General features: G+C 38.8%; 1 protein-coding gene across 7 annotated transcripts in view; it reads right to left on the bottom strand.

Moving 5' to 3' along the window:
• FHIP1A (FHF complex subunit HOOK interacting protein 1A) overlaps positions 1 to 13759 on the bottom strand; it is a 224460-nt gene that overhangs the window by 80562 nt on the left and 130139 nt on the right. For all 7 annotated transcript variants that reach the window (XR_011537748.1, XM_070611568.1, XM_070611570.1 and 4 more), the window contains exon 3: positions 10303 to 10516. Coding sequence is in view for 6 of the 7 variants with exons in the window: in XM_070611568.1 (XP_070467669.1) it covers positions 10303 to 10407 (105 nt within the window). In the remaining variant the exon portion in view is untranslated. The remainder of the gene's footprint in view (positions 1 to 10302; positions 10517 to 13759) is intronic.

The raw sequence follows: 13759 nt of genomic DNA on the forward strand, positions 1-13759 counted from the left end.
GACAGTAAGAAAGAAATAAACCCCAATTAGGTCATGTGACAGTCCTGGTGTTTCTCTCCCTTACCACTGCTGGTCTGTGAATGCTTCCTTCCTCTATCTGCTCATCAATACTTACTTCTACTTTGCGATGTGAAAATTAATCATATATCTCAACTTCCATGTAACTTTATGATTTGAAATTTCTATGATAATATCCATTCAATTTACTTCCCTTAAAATGTACACAACATGAAAATTTTTAAACAATCAAACATCTTATCGATGACTTTATCTTTGTTCCTTCTTGCCTTTCTGAACTGCATGTTACATGGAATATGTTTGCCTTTTGCAGCATCTTCCTGGCCCAGTTCTCTGACATGCTGTTACATGTTCTATATTTAGGCTATAGAATTTTTGCAAGTCACTGGGGAAGCTGGCAAAGGTACAATGCTTATGTCAGCACACATGAGCAATGAGGGAAATTTATTTCTCAGGGAAAGGCTTAGTTTTTCTCCTGTCAGAAACAAGGCAAAGGCACCTTTATGGACCAAACAAGTATATCCTTATAAAATGAATAGATTTCCATAGAATCTGTAATTTCTATTGACTTCCATTATAAAATTAATAATGCTATCACCCAGGAAAAAATCACCCCGACACCCTTGACATTTTCAACCAGGAAGGGCTTCAGTTAGGAAGTACATGGCTCAATGCCTGGTGGCCCCAGTGTGTGCATTGGACATCCCCTCTCCTTTGCTGCATGCTGGACTCCAGCATGCCCCCACCCTTCCCTACCCTCCAAGAAGCCATCCAGAACTCCTCGATGGCCTGATGACCTCACTGGCAGAAACACTGGGACTTCTGGCTGTCCTCCTTTCTCTTTGCTCTGGCCTCAACATTTCACAGCGCAGGAACACAGTACCACACTTGTCCAAAAGGGGCCTCCACATCAACACGGCATGTTCTCCAGGCCCAAAGCCCTAACTTCAAGGCTCTACATTCTGAAGAACAAATCAGCTACATGTTTCATCAGTTCTATAATTTCAAAGTCCACATATCAAGTTTACGTATGAGAGCTATCTACACAGGTAAGCCTCGGGGTAGAAATGTAATTATACTCTCATGTGTGCCCAGACTGTCTAAACTGCCTAAAATTGGGACTGTGCATTATACATTCACAGTGGCACGGCAAATTAGCCCAATCTTTCTGGAAAACAATCTGGCAATATGTAACAGAAGCTATAAAACTGTTCCTGCCCTTTGGCTTGTTAATCTTACTTTGGGGAAAATGCCGCAAGGAAACAACCCAAAAATAATTTGTTAAAAAATGTCCACACCGGGGCTGGCCCCGTGGCCGAGTGGTTAAGTTCGCACGCTCCGCTGCAGGCGGCCCAGTGTTTCGTTGGTTGGAATCCTGGGCGCAGACATGGCACTGCTCATCAAGCCATGCTGAGGCGGCGTCCCACATGCCACAACTAGAAGGACCCACAACGAAGAATATACAACTATGTACTGGGGGGCTTTGGGGAGAAAAAGGAAAAAAAAAAATAAAATCTAAAAAAAAAAAAAAAATGTCCACACCAATGATAATTTCAATAATGAAAAATAAAAATATTATTGACTCAGTTAAGAATAAGATAATTATAATCAAAATGTTATATCATCATATAATAAAGCTATTAAAAATAAACAAGTCAATTAATACCATTACATGCAAATGTATACATGAAATAATTTAAGTTAAAAACTAAATATACTGGGCCGGCTCGGTAGCACAGTGGTTAAGTGTGCACATTCCACTTCGGCGGCCAGGGATTCGCCGGTTCAGATCCCAGGTGTGGACATGGCACCGCTTGGCAAGCCATGCTGTGGTAGGCGTCCCACATATAAAGTAGAGGAAGATGGGCATGATGTTAGCTCAGGGCCAGTCTTCCTCAGCAAAAAGAGGAGGATTAGCAGCAGATGTTAGCTCAGGGCTAATCTTCCTCTGTCTATTCAGAAGCATAGGTATCTGTATCCTTACTCTTGAAATTTGCTCTGCTGAATGCTGTGTTTTATAATGATGTTTTCCTTATAATTTCTCAGTTCTTAACTACTCTTCATCCTGTATTACTAATATTTGACAGTTGTTTAAATAAAAGAAACTTTATAATAAAACAAACAAAAATAATAATAAAATAATAAATAAAAATAATTTAAAAAACCTAAATATACTGACAGATGCATGATTAGAAGTGTCTGAAAAGATATAAACGAGATTTTAAGGTTAATTAATTCTTTCCTGTAAATTGATTTAATTTCATAATATAAAGATAAAAGTAGACAAAGTAATTTTGTACTAATGTCTAAAAAAAGGACCAAAACATTGAGTTAGAAATAATAATTGGAAATCTCCTTATTCTCAGAAATTCCTAAGCAATATAAATTTATACATATGAATATTATTTATACTATATGCATGCATGCAAATATTTATTACATATCCAAATGTATATATGTAATATACAGCAAAACTATTTATATGATCACAAGCTACATTTTTCTCATGAATTAATCTTTGTTTATCTTATTTTTCCAATGCATTCCTTCGCAAACAGACCTACTTTTTTTTTGCTATGAAAAACCTAAAAAAGAGAACTGAGATTTCTACACAGAATACAAACTATTTAGCAGCTTTTAAATTGAAGCATCTTTTACCCTCTTTATAGTAGCTCCCCTATATTGCCTTCTGGGTTAACGGACAGAGAAACGTGAGAAAAGAGCTATAATAACCCACGGAGATATAAGGTTTGTTGATCATCTGGAATGGAGCAGACACATTAAGAGCCCTTTACTCATTCCCAGCGCTGGCCTGGTGGTTTTACTGCCTGTAGGGTGGGTGTGTTAAAACCAAGGCTTATGAGTCATGGAATACACAATGTTCAGCAAAGTGCTGATTATGCCTGTGTTGCCACATGTCTTTAACTTCTCTTCTTGAGTGTCAGGACCCTCCCAGACCACCTCTCTTTCCCTTCCAGGGAGAGACACCCACGACCTGCTTTTACAACTGGACTCCAGGGCCCCACACCCTGGGACTGGTTCCTATTCTGACAGGGAATGACTAAGAAGCTTCTTGGCTAGAGCACAACCGGCACTGAAATGCCATGGAACTTCTGTTCTCATGTCCCAAGTTGGCTGCCCCGTGCTATCATAGTTCTTTCAGTTTCTGTAGACTGATTCCTGATGCAAGTTGGACTTTTCCTTGTTTTTTCCTTTTGTGCCCTCTTCTCACATCACTCCCACCTAACTCGGATATTCCTGTGTCCCTGATTTCTGCTCGCTGCCTGGTTTCACCTATTTATCAACTGTGACCTTTCTGTCCCACGGATCCATGATCCCACAGTGGTTTCCCCAGGCGTGGCCCATTCTTCTGATTACCTCTCCCCCATACTTTTAACCTTGCCTCAGAATTACCAGCCCTGGCTTCTTCTCAGTCTCAGGGATTCAGTTCAGGAGAAAAAATGCAAAGGGCCTGGAGGGATCCCAGTAGGGAAGAGAACGAAAGCAAGCAAAATACGCTTTGCAAATATTTCCTTTACTAAACAGTTCACTTTGTTAGGCTGAAAATAAAATTTAATAAACTAATCAACCCCTCTTAAAGCCTAAGCTCATTAAGCAAACCAGCTGAGATGAGAAACAGCACTGTAAACATTTTGCTGATCATAGCTAGGCATTTGTTGATCCACAAACTTTAACAAGTCCAAGCTGGTGTGTGTGTGTGTGAATCATGAGCCTATATCACATACAGAGCCACGTGTAAATTATCACAATTCTCAAACGAAACAAACACACAAAAAAATCAGTAGTATGAACAATGGTATACAAATTATCATCTGACCAACACAGCTAAATTTTAACCTAACTTCAAAGTCATTTGACCTATAAATATGATTCTTGAGGCTAAATAAGATGAACAAATAGCATATTTCTTTCATCCAGGAATATCAGTTACTCCCATCTTTAGCTCTAATGATGGCCCCCATTAGTCAGTGATAATGGGCCTGAATTTCAAATATCCACAAATTCCAAATAAGAAGCTCAAATACTTTCAGAATAAAAGACCTACAAAAATCACACAATCACACCTTAAGCTAACAAATGATTCTTCTTCATGGTAAACACAAGTGTTTCTCTGTCGGGAGACTACCTTTGACTCCATCTTAATATTGTTCTACGTCTTATATATGTGCATGTATCAATAGATGATTATTTATGCTACTTTGGTTAGAGCCTAGTTATTTCAAGAAAATCACATGAGTACAACTCATACTTCCAAATCCTTTGGAACGCTAATTTAAAGTGGCATTGTGGAAAAAAAAAGAAGTTGCTAAGTAACATTTTCCATCACACAGAAAAAGGGCAGGATTTAGCAATCTTAAGCCAAATTCCACTTAAAGCACCAAATAACTACAACAAAAGTAAGTTTCCATCCAGTCTTTGTTCACTGCTTAACAGGTGTATTTGGGTTATTCCTTGTATACCTATCCCCATGAGAGACCTTTACTTAGTCATTTCTTTTTATATTAAGATACTAGCCTAACAATATATGTGTACTTGCACAGGTTGGTTAATGTCAGCTCCAGTCTTGAACTCCAGAGACTTGTCTACATCTGGGATAAAACAGGATAAAGCAGGAGCTATACTGACATTCCATACCTCCCTGGGACCAAAGATAGTCTAGTAATTACTGCAATAGAGATACATGGTAGGAGCATCTGCCAATAAGATAACGTAATAAACTAACCCTGAAGTTAGGTATATTTTTTTTAATTTAGTTATATATGGAAAGGACCTGAGAGCAATGATCTATGTCATAATATTCCAGAGAACACTGTCATTTCAACCATAGCAGAAACAGACTTATCACTAACCATACAGTGGGAGAGTCGCTGATATTTCAACACGTTCCACCACTTTAGAGTGTAACAGAAGCACAAGCTAAAACGCCTTGGCCCTCTAAAGACACATGGCTTTTGTTCTGCTTTACTTTCTACTGTCAAGTTTAGAGCTACTTGAGAAGCTGAGAAGAGAGAGAGAAATTTTTTAAATGTTAACAAACATCACTTTACCAAGACATTAAGAAGATGAATCTTAACTTCTGTCTGTCATTTAGTCTAGAACAAGGCACAAACCAAAAGAGTGAAGATGAAAAGAAGAAGACAACGAGTTTCACGGGGAACAGACTGAAACACACATCTCAAATCCACATGTAAGTAAGAGCTCCATACTTCTTTCATAGAGTCAGGCAACTTGGAGTTCTGTATAAGATACTGTACTTAAAACACATTATCTATTTTTCATCACTGTGGGAAGACATCTGATTTAATTAACTAATCTAGATGATTCAGCTGTTTCCCATCCTCATCCCATCCAAGAAGAAAAAGGTTACTAAACCCACTAGCTTTGTTCATCCATTGCCATTACTTTGTTTGAGCTCTGAAATGTTCTTAGCTTTAAAAATTGTATAACAGCTTATTTTTGGAGCCTGAGGATGGCGAGGAGAAGTTTTGGGCAATTAACTAACTAGAAGCATACAGAAATGTGCATTTCCAATTGATTTTTTTTTTTAACCCATCACTTTTGTTCTCGCGGCTCTAAAAGCAGATACCATTTAGTTTATAACAATATTGATTCAAAGCTTGAAAGGAGAGGATAAAGAATGAATAGAGCAAGGTCTATGAAGCTTCACAAAGTACCACTGTGCCATTAAGAAGGACTAGTTAATTCACATGGCAACATAGTTGAATAGTTTATCATTTGGTGGACCAACGCTTCTTACTTCTTACTCTCTCTTCCATTCAGAAGAAGCAAAGAAGCAAAGGCAAGAGAGAAAAACAACAGTCTACTAGACTATAAACTGTTCTTATAGACAACTACAAAAATTAGACACACACACACACACACACTTCTCTAGATCGCTGATCATTAAATATAAATCCAGAGACCTTTCTGGTAGCAAATTATAAAAGGTTTTAAAATTAGTGTATGTTGAAGGCTGTTTTCCAGGTTGCCTAGCTCTTCTAAAGTTATAGTTCATATCTCCTGTCTTTCAGTTCAACATTTTATTGAACATCTACAATATGCCACACTCTGTTCTTGGCATTGGAGATGTGGGTAAATTACAAATGATCTCTGATCACAAGGAGCTTTATGAGGTTGGGAAGAAGGTATTGTACACATAATTTTAATAAAAGGTGGTTTGCATGACAGTGAAAGAACATTCAGGGTGCAACTGGAGCACAGAACGGGACCATGAAAGAGGGCAGAGAATGTTTCCTGGAGAAAATGATGCCCCAAATGAGTCCTATAAAAGAAGAGGCATTTAACTAGAGGGTGGGATATTCCAGGCAGAAAGAAGAGCAAGTACCCAAGGCAGAGAGGCATGAAATAGCATGATGGGCACTGCCCAGGGCTGGGGGTGTCTAGGAACTCCAAGTAATTTTGCATTTCTGGAGACTAAATGAGTGAAAGAGGCCAGGACATAAAGAACCCTATGTGTCATCCTAGCCTGTAGGTGGCCAGATACCACTGAAATGTTCAACTAGAGAAACAACCCAGACAGATCTGAATTTTAGATTCATTGCTCTGACCACTTACGATGCAAAATGGCATCTCAGAAGGTGAGAGGAAGTACAGGCCAGAGGCTACTTCTTCCAGCTTGGATTCTCCAGTGTCATTATTAGGAATGTATCTATTCCCGAATGTCCACTATAAAACTATTCTGGGAATGCCATGAGATCACTAGACCCAGGGAACAGTTTGGAAACTCAAGTGCACCACTGGGCCACTCAAGATCTCCCTCCAGCCACCCGCTTGGATCACAGACTGCCTTGAATGATGGCTGGTTGTATAACTAGCTGTCCCTGACAGACTGCAAAGTGTAGGTGGGCAAGCAGATATCTTCCTCTGTCAAAGTTTGCTTTTAACTCAAGGTCTGGAATAGAAAGTACTAGTAAACAGTAGAACAGAACCTGTCAAACGTAATTATACTGAATTTGTACTAAAGTATCCTAACAAACAGAAAAACTTGACACCACAGGCTTTTGTTGCCTTCATTCTTCCTAATTTAACATTTAAAAAAGCATTGTACTTGCCAGCTAATGGGACACCTCAGTAAATAAAATGCTGTCGTACAGTTGGGTCTATGCCACATTTCTCACCGCCCCTACAGGTTTTCTTGAGCTGCCTTTGGGGAACCCAGGGGCTACAGCCACAGTAGTCGTAGGAGTTCATGTCAGATTTTAGCTCATTTCTCAATCCTCTGCAACTGCTCTTCATCCACACCCTGCTTGAAAACCTGACAGCAAAGTGCTAATGTATGAAACTCCAAACGAATGAATCAGTGGCATTTATTCCTATCAACTGAAGGTCTCCATTCTTATCTCACACTTAGCCCCACATCTCTGCCTTTCCCGGGCTTCCTTGCCCTTTTTTACCATCCAAAAAAGCTAAGCTGAGCATTTGTTCCCAATACCCCTTTTCTAAAACGTTCTTTTCCTTTCTGTCATCAAAACCTCCTTTGCCCACAGTCAAGCTAACATTCTCCATTTCCCAGGCCATTTCCATCCATAAAAGACCCTTCCCTTGACTTAATTCCTGTAATCGTTATTATTCATTTTGTAATACTGTATCTCACATTGTCATCCAAATTAGATTATACATTCTTTAAAAGCCCACACCAAGGTTTATACATTCCTGCGTCCCACCTGTGATGCCTACAGTGATGTACCTGAAGTTTGGACTCAGTAAATCTCCATTCAACAGTAACCACATTGACATCCACATGAATTTCTTCAATCAGTATTTTTATTCATAAAGGTAATAGAAAGGCCCTCAAGAGCCTTTGGAAGTAGACAGAGACTGAGGGTATTTTCCAGATTTACTTAAAAGGAAAAATCAAGCCTAAAGATTACAGTAAGAAACTTTCCCAAAGTTAAAGAAATGACTGAAACAACAGTAAGACCAAGAGTGCCCCCGCTTTACAAAAAGAAGTGTTTAATCACTAAACACCATTTCCTGTGATAAATTTATCCTTACCCTCAACTCAATATTTTCCTTCACTAAACAGAGGGTGTTATGCATCAGCACTAAAGGGGGGCGCTATGCTTCAGATAACCCAACACGTCTGATAATGCTGAAATCATTCACATTGGATATGGAAATGAATAATATGATTCCGGGACCACTACTTACTCCTTCACCAATGTAAAAGAGCATTCACACATTGCTGAATTAAGACGCTATAACAGCATTCTAACAGGAAAAAGCTTACCCAGGATAGAATTTGACAGGGCAAATGATCCACCTACATAAAATCAAGAGGTGGATGATACATTGTGTCTTTGAAAAGTGGTACGGAATACTAAATGGATTACATCACAGAGACCCCAGCAGGAATGATTACAATCAAAGGTGTTACACACAAACAAATAAAACAGGGCCCAGAGCAAAGAATAATATTAGAATGATAGACTCCTTCAGCCAAATGAAATGACTGAGGCTGAAAATGTTCTCATATAAAACATCTGACTATGAGCTCCTACCAGTTTAAAAATTGAGCTCAGATAATGAAATAAATTAAAACACATACACATACTAATATATTATGTACATTATAAACACAAAATAGAAATTTTTAAAAGATAAAGATAGAAATAGAGCTTCTAAAATATTCTTCCCATACCCAATGGACTATGGGGCGATAATATCCCGTGGGGTTCACTGCCCCACTCTGGAGCCAGTGCTTTAAAATGCTTATAAAAGTGCAAAGCCAAAGATAATTACTCTAATTATCTGGAAAACTCCTGAATTACTTTCTTCCCTTTGCTAAAGCACATGTGTTCTTAATATCCAGAGCAAACCCATTAAGATTCTAACAGTAAAAATCAGAGAATGGAAAATGCATAAAAAAATCTCGGAAGCTTTACACTGGATAGTGACAAGAAGTTACAAAGCGTAAATGGCCCAGAAGCAGAACTGGTTTTGGTTTTGATCTAAATTGTGTTCCCTGGAATTGCTGTGATTTACAGGCTCAGTGCTTTAACACAGGTGCTGTTTCCGGCCACAGGAAGGAACTGGGTAGTCATTAAAAAACTGTCACATAAATAGCCACTTTCCAGCTCACCTGAGGAGTGCAATGTTGGACAATAGTAAAGAATGCCAATTTTATTTATTTTACTACTTGCAAACTCCCTGAGGAAAGGTGTTAGCCGGTAAATTTTGTGAACATTCAACCCTCAATTATACATACAAGCAAATCAGAGAAGAGTCACAGAGAAGTCAGATGAATAATCAAAAAACTTTTATAGTCAGCTTTGTAATGAATTCAGATATCACCAGGCATCTTCTTTCCTTAAATTACACAGGGACCATCAGCCCAAAACATGGTGGAGCACAGAGGCCAAGCACACAGGTCTTGAGGTCAAGAGACCAAGGTCTAAGTACTCCCTTGGAAACTCACTAGTTGCATAACCTCAACCAAATTATTTAACCTCCATAATTTTCCATTCCCTCATCTGTAAAATGAGAAAGCTAACACTAATGGCCTTACGGGACTGTGGAGAAGATTAAATGATATAAGGCTTTTGAAGTATTCAACACAGCACTTGGTAAATATTTAATAAATGTGTATTTTAGCATTGGTAGAGTGTAAGAACTGGATGGAAGACAGCAGGGAGGAGAGAAAGAGAGAGGATGTAATCACGGTCAAGTATATTGCAAAGCGATGTAAAAGTCAATTTAACGTCATGGGGGGGAGCCCTGTGGCCGAGTGGTTAAGTTCATGTGCTCCGCTTCAGCGGCCCAGGGTTTCACCAGTTCAGATCCTGGGCACAGATATGGCACCGCTCAACAGGCCATGCTGAGGCAGTGTCTCACACAGCATAACCAGAGGCACTCGCAACTAGAATATACAACTATGTGCTGGGGGGGTTTGGGAGGAAGAAGAAGAGAAAAGAAAAATGAAAAGAAGATTGGCAACAGATGTTAGCTCAGGTACCAATCTGCAAAAAAAAAAAAAAAATTTAAGGTCAACTGCTATTCTTCTAAAAACATCTGAGGAACATACATGTTTCCTAGTTGCTTTTGTGAAAACCGTGGTTTTTAACCACATACATATTCTAGGAAAACAAGAAGAGAAAATTGCTTTTCTTCCTACCTGAAAAGAATTTCTTCACTATGTTTCTGGAAGCCTAGTTACCTGTCACACAAGTAGGAAACTCTGGTTCAGTGTGATGGACTCTGGGGCTACGCAGACCAGCAGAGAAGGTGGAACTCATACATTACCTGCGCCCAGTGGTTTTCAAATACAATCATGCATGTTTCTGGGTCAACTCCCTGCAGGCTCACAGCCTGCTGGAGTTTGCTTTCTGTCGCAACTGATGACATCATAAACCTTCATAAATCAATGCTTCTAAGTCATATTTAATCTTCACAAAAATTTGGCAAGCAGTCACTAACTTTCAAGTATCACATTTCTTCACATTTCACCTTCCAAAACCTGTAATGACAATAACAAAAAAAATGCATCTGTTATGTTCATATGTTAAACAGGGCACTATTAAATTTAAATCAAAGTATAGACATTTTCGAAATCCAACACAGAACAAATTATCTACAGGATAGACATTTCTACTCAATCCAAAGGTTTCTCTATTTTTCCCTCACCTTACTAAAAATATACTAAAACATACTAAATATACTAAGTTACTAAAAATATAAAATAATGATGCTACCAAAGGTACCCACATAACTTAAACAATTATTGGGTTTATTCTCTCCACTACCACCAACCACAACCCCCTAGGTTATAATTCTAAATCGTTCAAATCTAGTTTCTATAATCAAGCAAGAACCTATAATGCCAATGTCTGTGGAGTTTAAAAACATCCAGAAACAGGAAAAACATTAGTTAATAGTGACAGAAATAAATGGCTTGATGCAACTTGGGGTGGTTATAAAACAGCACCCAGACTCCTGGGTCCAATATTATTGAATTTTTTTTTTAATCAATGACTGTCATAATGAAATTGAAAGCATTCTCAGTCATTTTGTGGCTACAGACTAAGTTAAGGTTTCTAGCTTTTCTGAAAAATAACAGAATTCCAAGTAAACTTGACAAATCAGAGATAGAAAAGATCCATTAAAAACAAGATAGTGCTTACTAGGTGGGAGTACAAAGTACCACACTTACAAATGAAAAATGAATTATGTGGATAAAATATGAAGAAAGCCTGACTACAACGTAGCCCGCAGGGAGAAAAAAAGATATTGAGGTCATAGTGTACAGTGAACACGATCCAGCTGTATGGTGCCAACTCACTGACAGAAGCAATAAGATAGTGGTATTATCTCACCAGTTTGATCAGCCCATAAAAGGACTGGGTACAATTCAAATATTATTTTTTTAGTGTACAGATTGGAGAGTGTTCAGAGAAAAGTAATTACATTATAATTACTAGAGCACTGGAAACCAAAACCCATGATAAAATTTCCAGATTTTTAATGCCAAAAGACAAAAAACAAAAATGGTTATTTTCAACTGAGTAATATGAAAGGCATTACAAGGAGAACACTGATCAACTGTTCCTCCTACAAACAATAAAATGTGGGAAACGGGGCTTAAGGTGATGATTCAGGTTAGACTTATGGGTCAAGCTCTTTGTGGGGAGTAGAATTAAACACTGGAAAATAGTTAAGGAATATTCAAAACAAGTGCCTCTATTGGGAGATGGGAGGCTAATCATTCAACATTGAAGGATCTTTAAAACATATAATTCCTAATAATACAAATTTGTTGTTTTCAATAAGACATCATCCACTGCCAACCATGGCCCTTTGCCACTGACAGGCATGTTTTGTTGGACCTATCTGGTGTTTTAAAAATCAGAAGTGGCCGCCCCACGCATGCAGGGTATGAGTTTCCAGTCCCCACAACTCCGTAGGATCCTACAGCCAGCCTCTTCATCTCATTTTGGCCGCTGGGCTAGCCCTTATGGATAACATCTCAATGTGCAGCCCTATTTTAAGCGATGAGAGATAAAACAAGTTCTGACTCAACTTCCTCGTTGTCCTAAACAGAATACTTCTGTGAAAATGCAAAGGTCTTTTACTAAGATGATGTAATGATGATAATGAGGAAAATCAATGTTTTTGTTTATCCCAGAGGTTGAAAAAGTAGAAGATTCCTTGCCTTCCAGCTCCAGGATTCTCAGATTCTTCTTCAAAGGTACAAGGGGAGCATACATCATGCCAATTGCATCTAAATCAAAATCTAGAAACATGCTCTCTAAGATCCTCTAAGTTGGTTCTCAAAGGGATTTTACACGCAATCTTCAGATAGTGAGACTGCATTACAAACAGGATAAATATTTTAGCTAAGGTCATAAACTCACAAGTTAGTTTTGATGGAAATAGACTGTGAGTCTCTTGATTCCCAGTCCAGTGTTTTTTTCTAAAAAACTACATTCTCCTTTCTCCTGTCTATAATCCCTGGCTCTATTCCCTTAAGGAATCTGTATTTTCTCTGAGAAAAGTGCTTCTCACTTGGTTGATGCTTATCTGATCATACCTTTGAGGCAGATGCCTGAAGAATCTAAATATGTCATGAATACAGAAACCACAACATGAAGAAAACTTGGGAGAAGGGCCAGCCCCGGTGGGCTAGTGGTTAAGTTCAGCACGCTCCATTTCAGCAGCCTGGGTTCAGTTCCCAGGCACAGACCTACACCACTCTGTTAGTGGTCATGCTGTGCTGGCAGCCCACATACTAAAAAATAGAGGAAGATTGGCCCGGACGTTAGCTCAGGGCAAATCTTCCTCAGGAAAAAAAAAAAAATCTGTAAAGAAAACTTGGGAGAGAAACCAGGAATGTCAGGCAAGTCAAGCAAGCCACGTTTGAGAAGGGAGAAACTATGACAGAAACGAAAATACTACCTAACACACCCAGAGACCCAAGAGTTGGGTATTTCCACTCTCTCTCTCTCTTATTCCTACGTTAGAGCATTAAAGCACTGGAAGGCCCCCAGGGTAATATAAAACTGAAAGAGATGGCTCCATATTTAGGAGAGATGTGTAAGGACATATTTCCTCAAGCACCAAGGTTTTCAATATATTTCTCCATTTGCCTGTTATCAGGATTTACTTTTTTCCTTTTTTGCATTTTTCCACTTCAAGCTTTTAATTTAACTCTTAGATCACAGCTAAAAGTCCCACGTGAAGAATAGAGAAGGACAAAATCAAGCAAAAAGCCATGAGTAGGTTACGAGGCTGCAGTCACTAGAATGTGTGCTTGCGTCATGAGCACGGCATCATTGGACATTCCCCCTTCCTTGCCCTCTGCTCTCTTCAGCCTAAGGTGTCTGAAGCTGGGAACGTTTAAAACTTGCCACTCCTGGCACCCAGTCAGCCTGTTCTTCCCATAAATAAACACAAGCACATCGACTCAAACTTCATGCCTGAGAGAGAGCTCTATAAAGCATTCAGACTCTAATGAGTGATTTTCTCTTTCTTCAAACAATCAACACCCAAAAATACCCAAAAGACTCTATTTCCAACAGTGATTGCATGTGGTTTTGTGGTGTGGTTGTTGAGTTTTTTGGCAGGAATGTAGAGATGCGCTATCACAATAGATGTATAACAGCCTGAAATATCAGCACAGATTCTATACTGCAAAGACAGAACTGACTTTTTTACGTCCAAAGCCATTACTGAGTAATCACATTTTATATCATACTAATATTAT

The sequence above is a fragment of the Equus przewalskii genome, chromosome 2 (assembly GCF_037783145.1).
Source record: "Equus przewalskii isolate Varuska chromosome 2, EquPr2, whole genome shotgun sequence".
In the NCBI taxonomy this organism is placed as follows: Eukaryota; Metazoa; Chordata; class Mammalia; order Perissodactyla; family Equidae; genus Equus; species Equus przewalskii.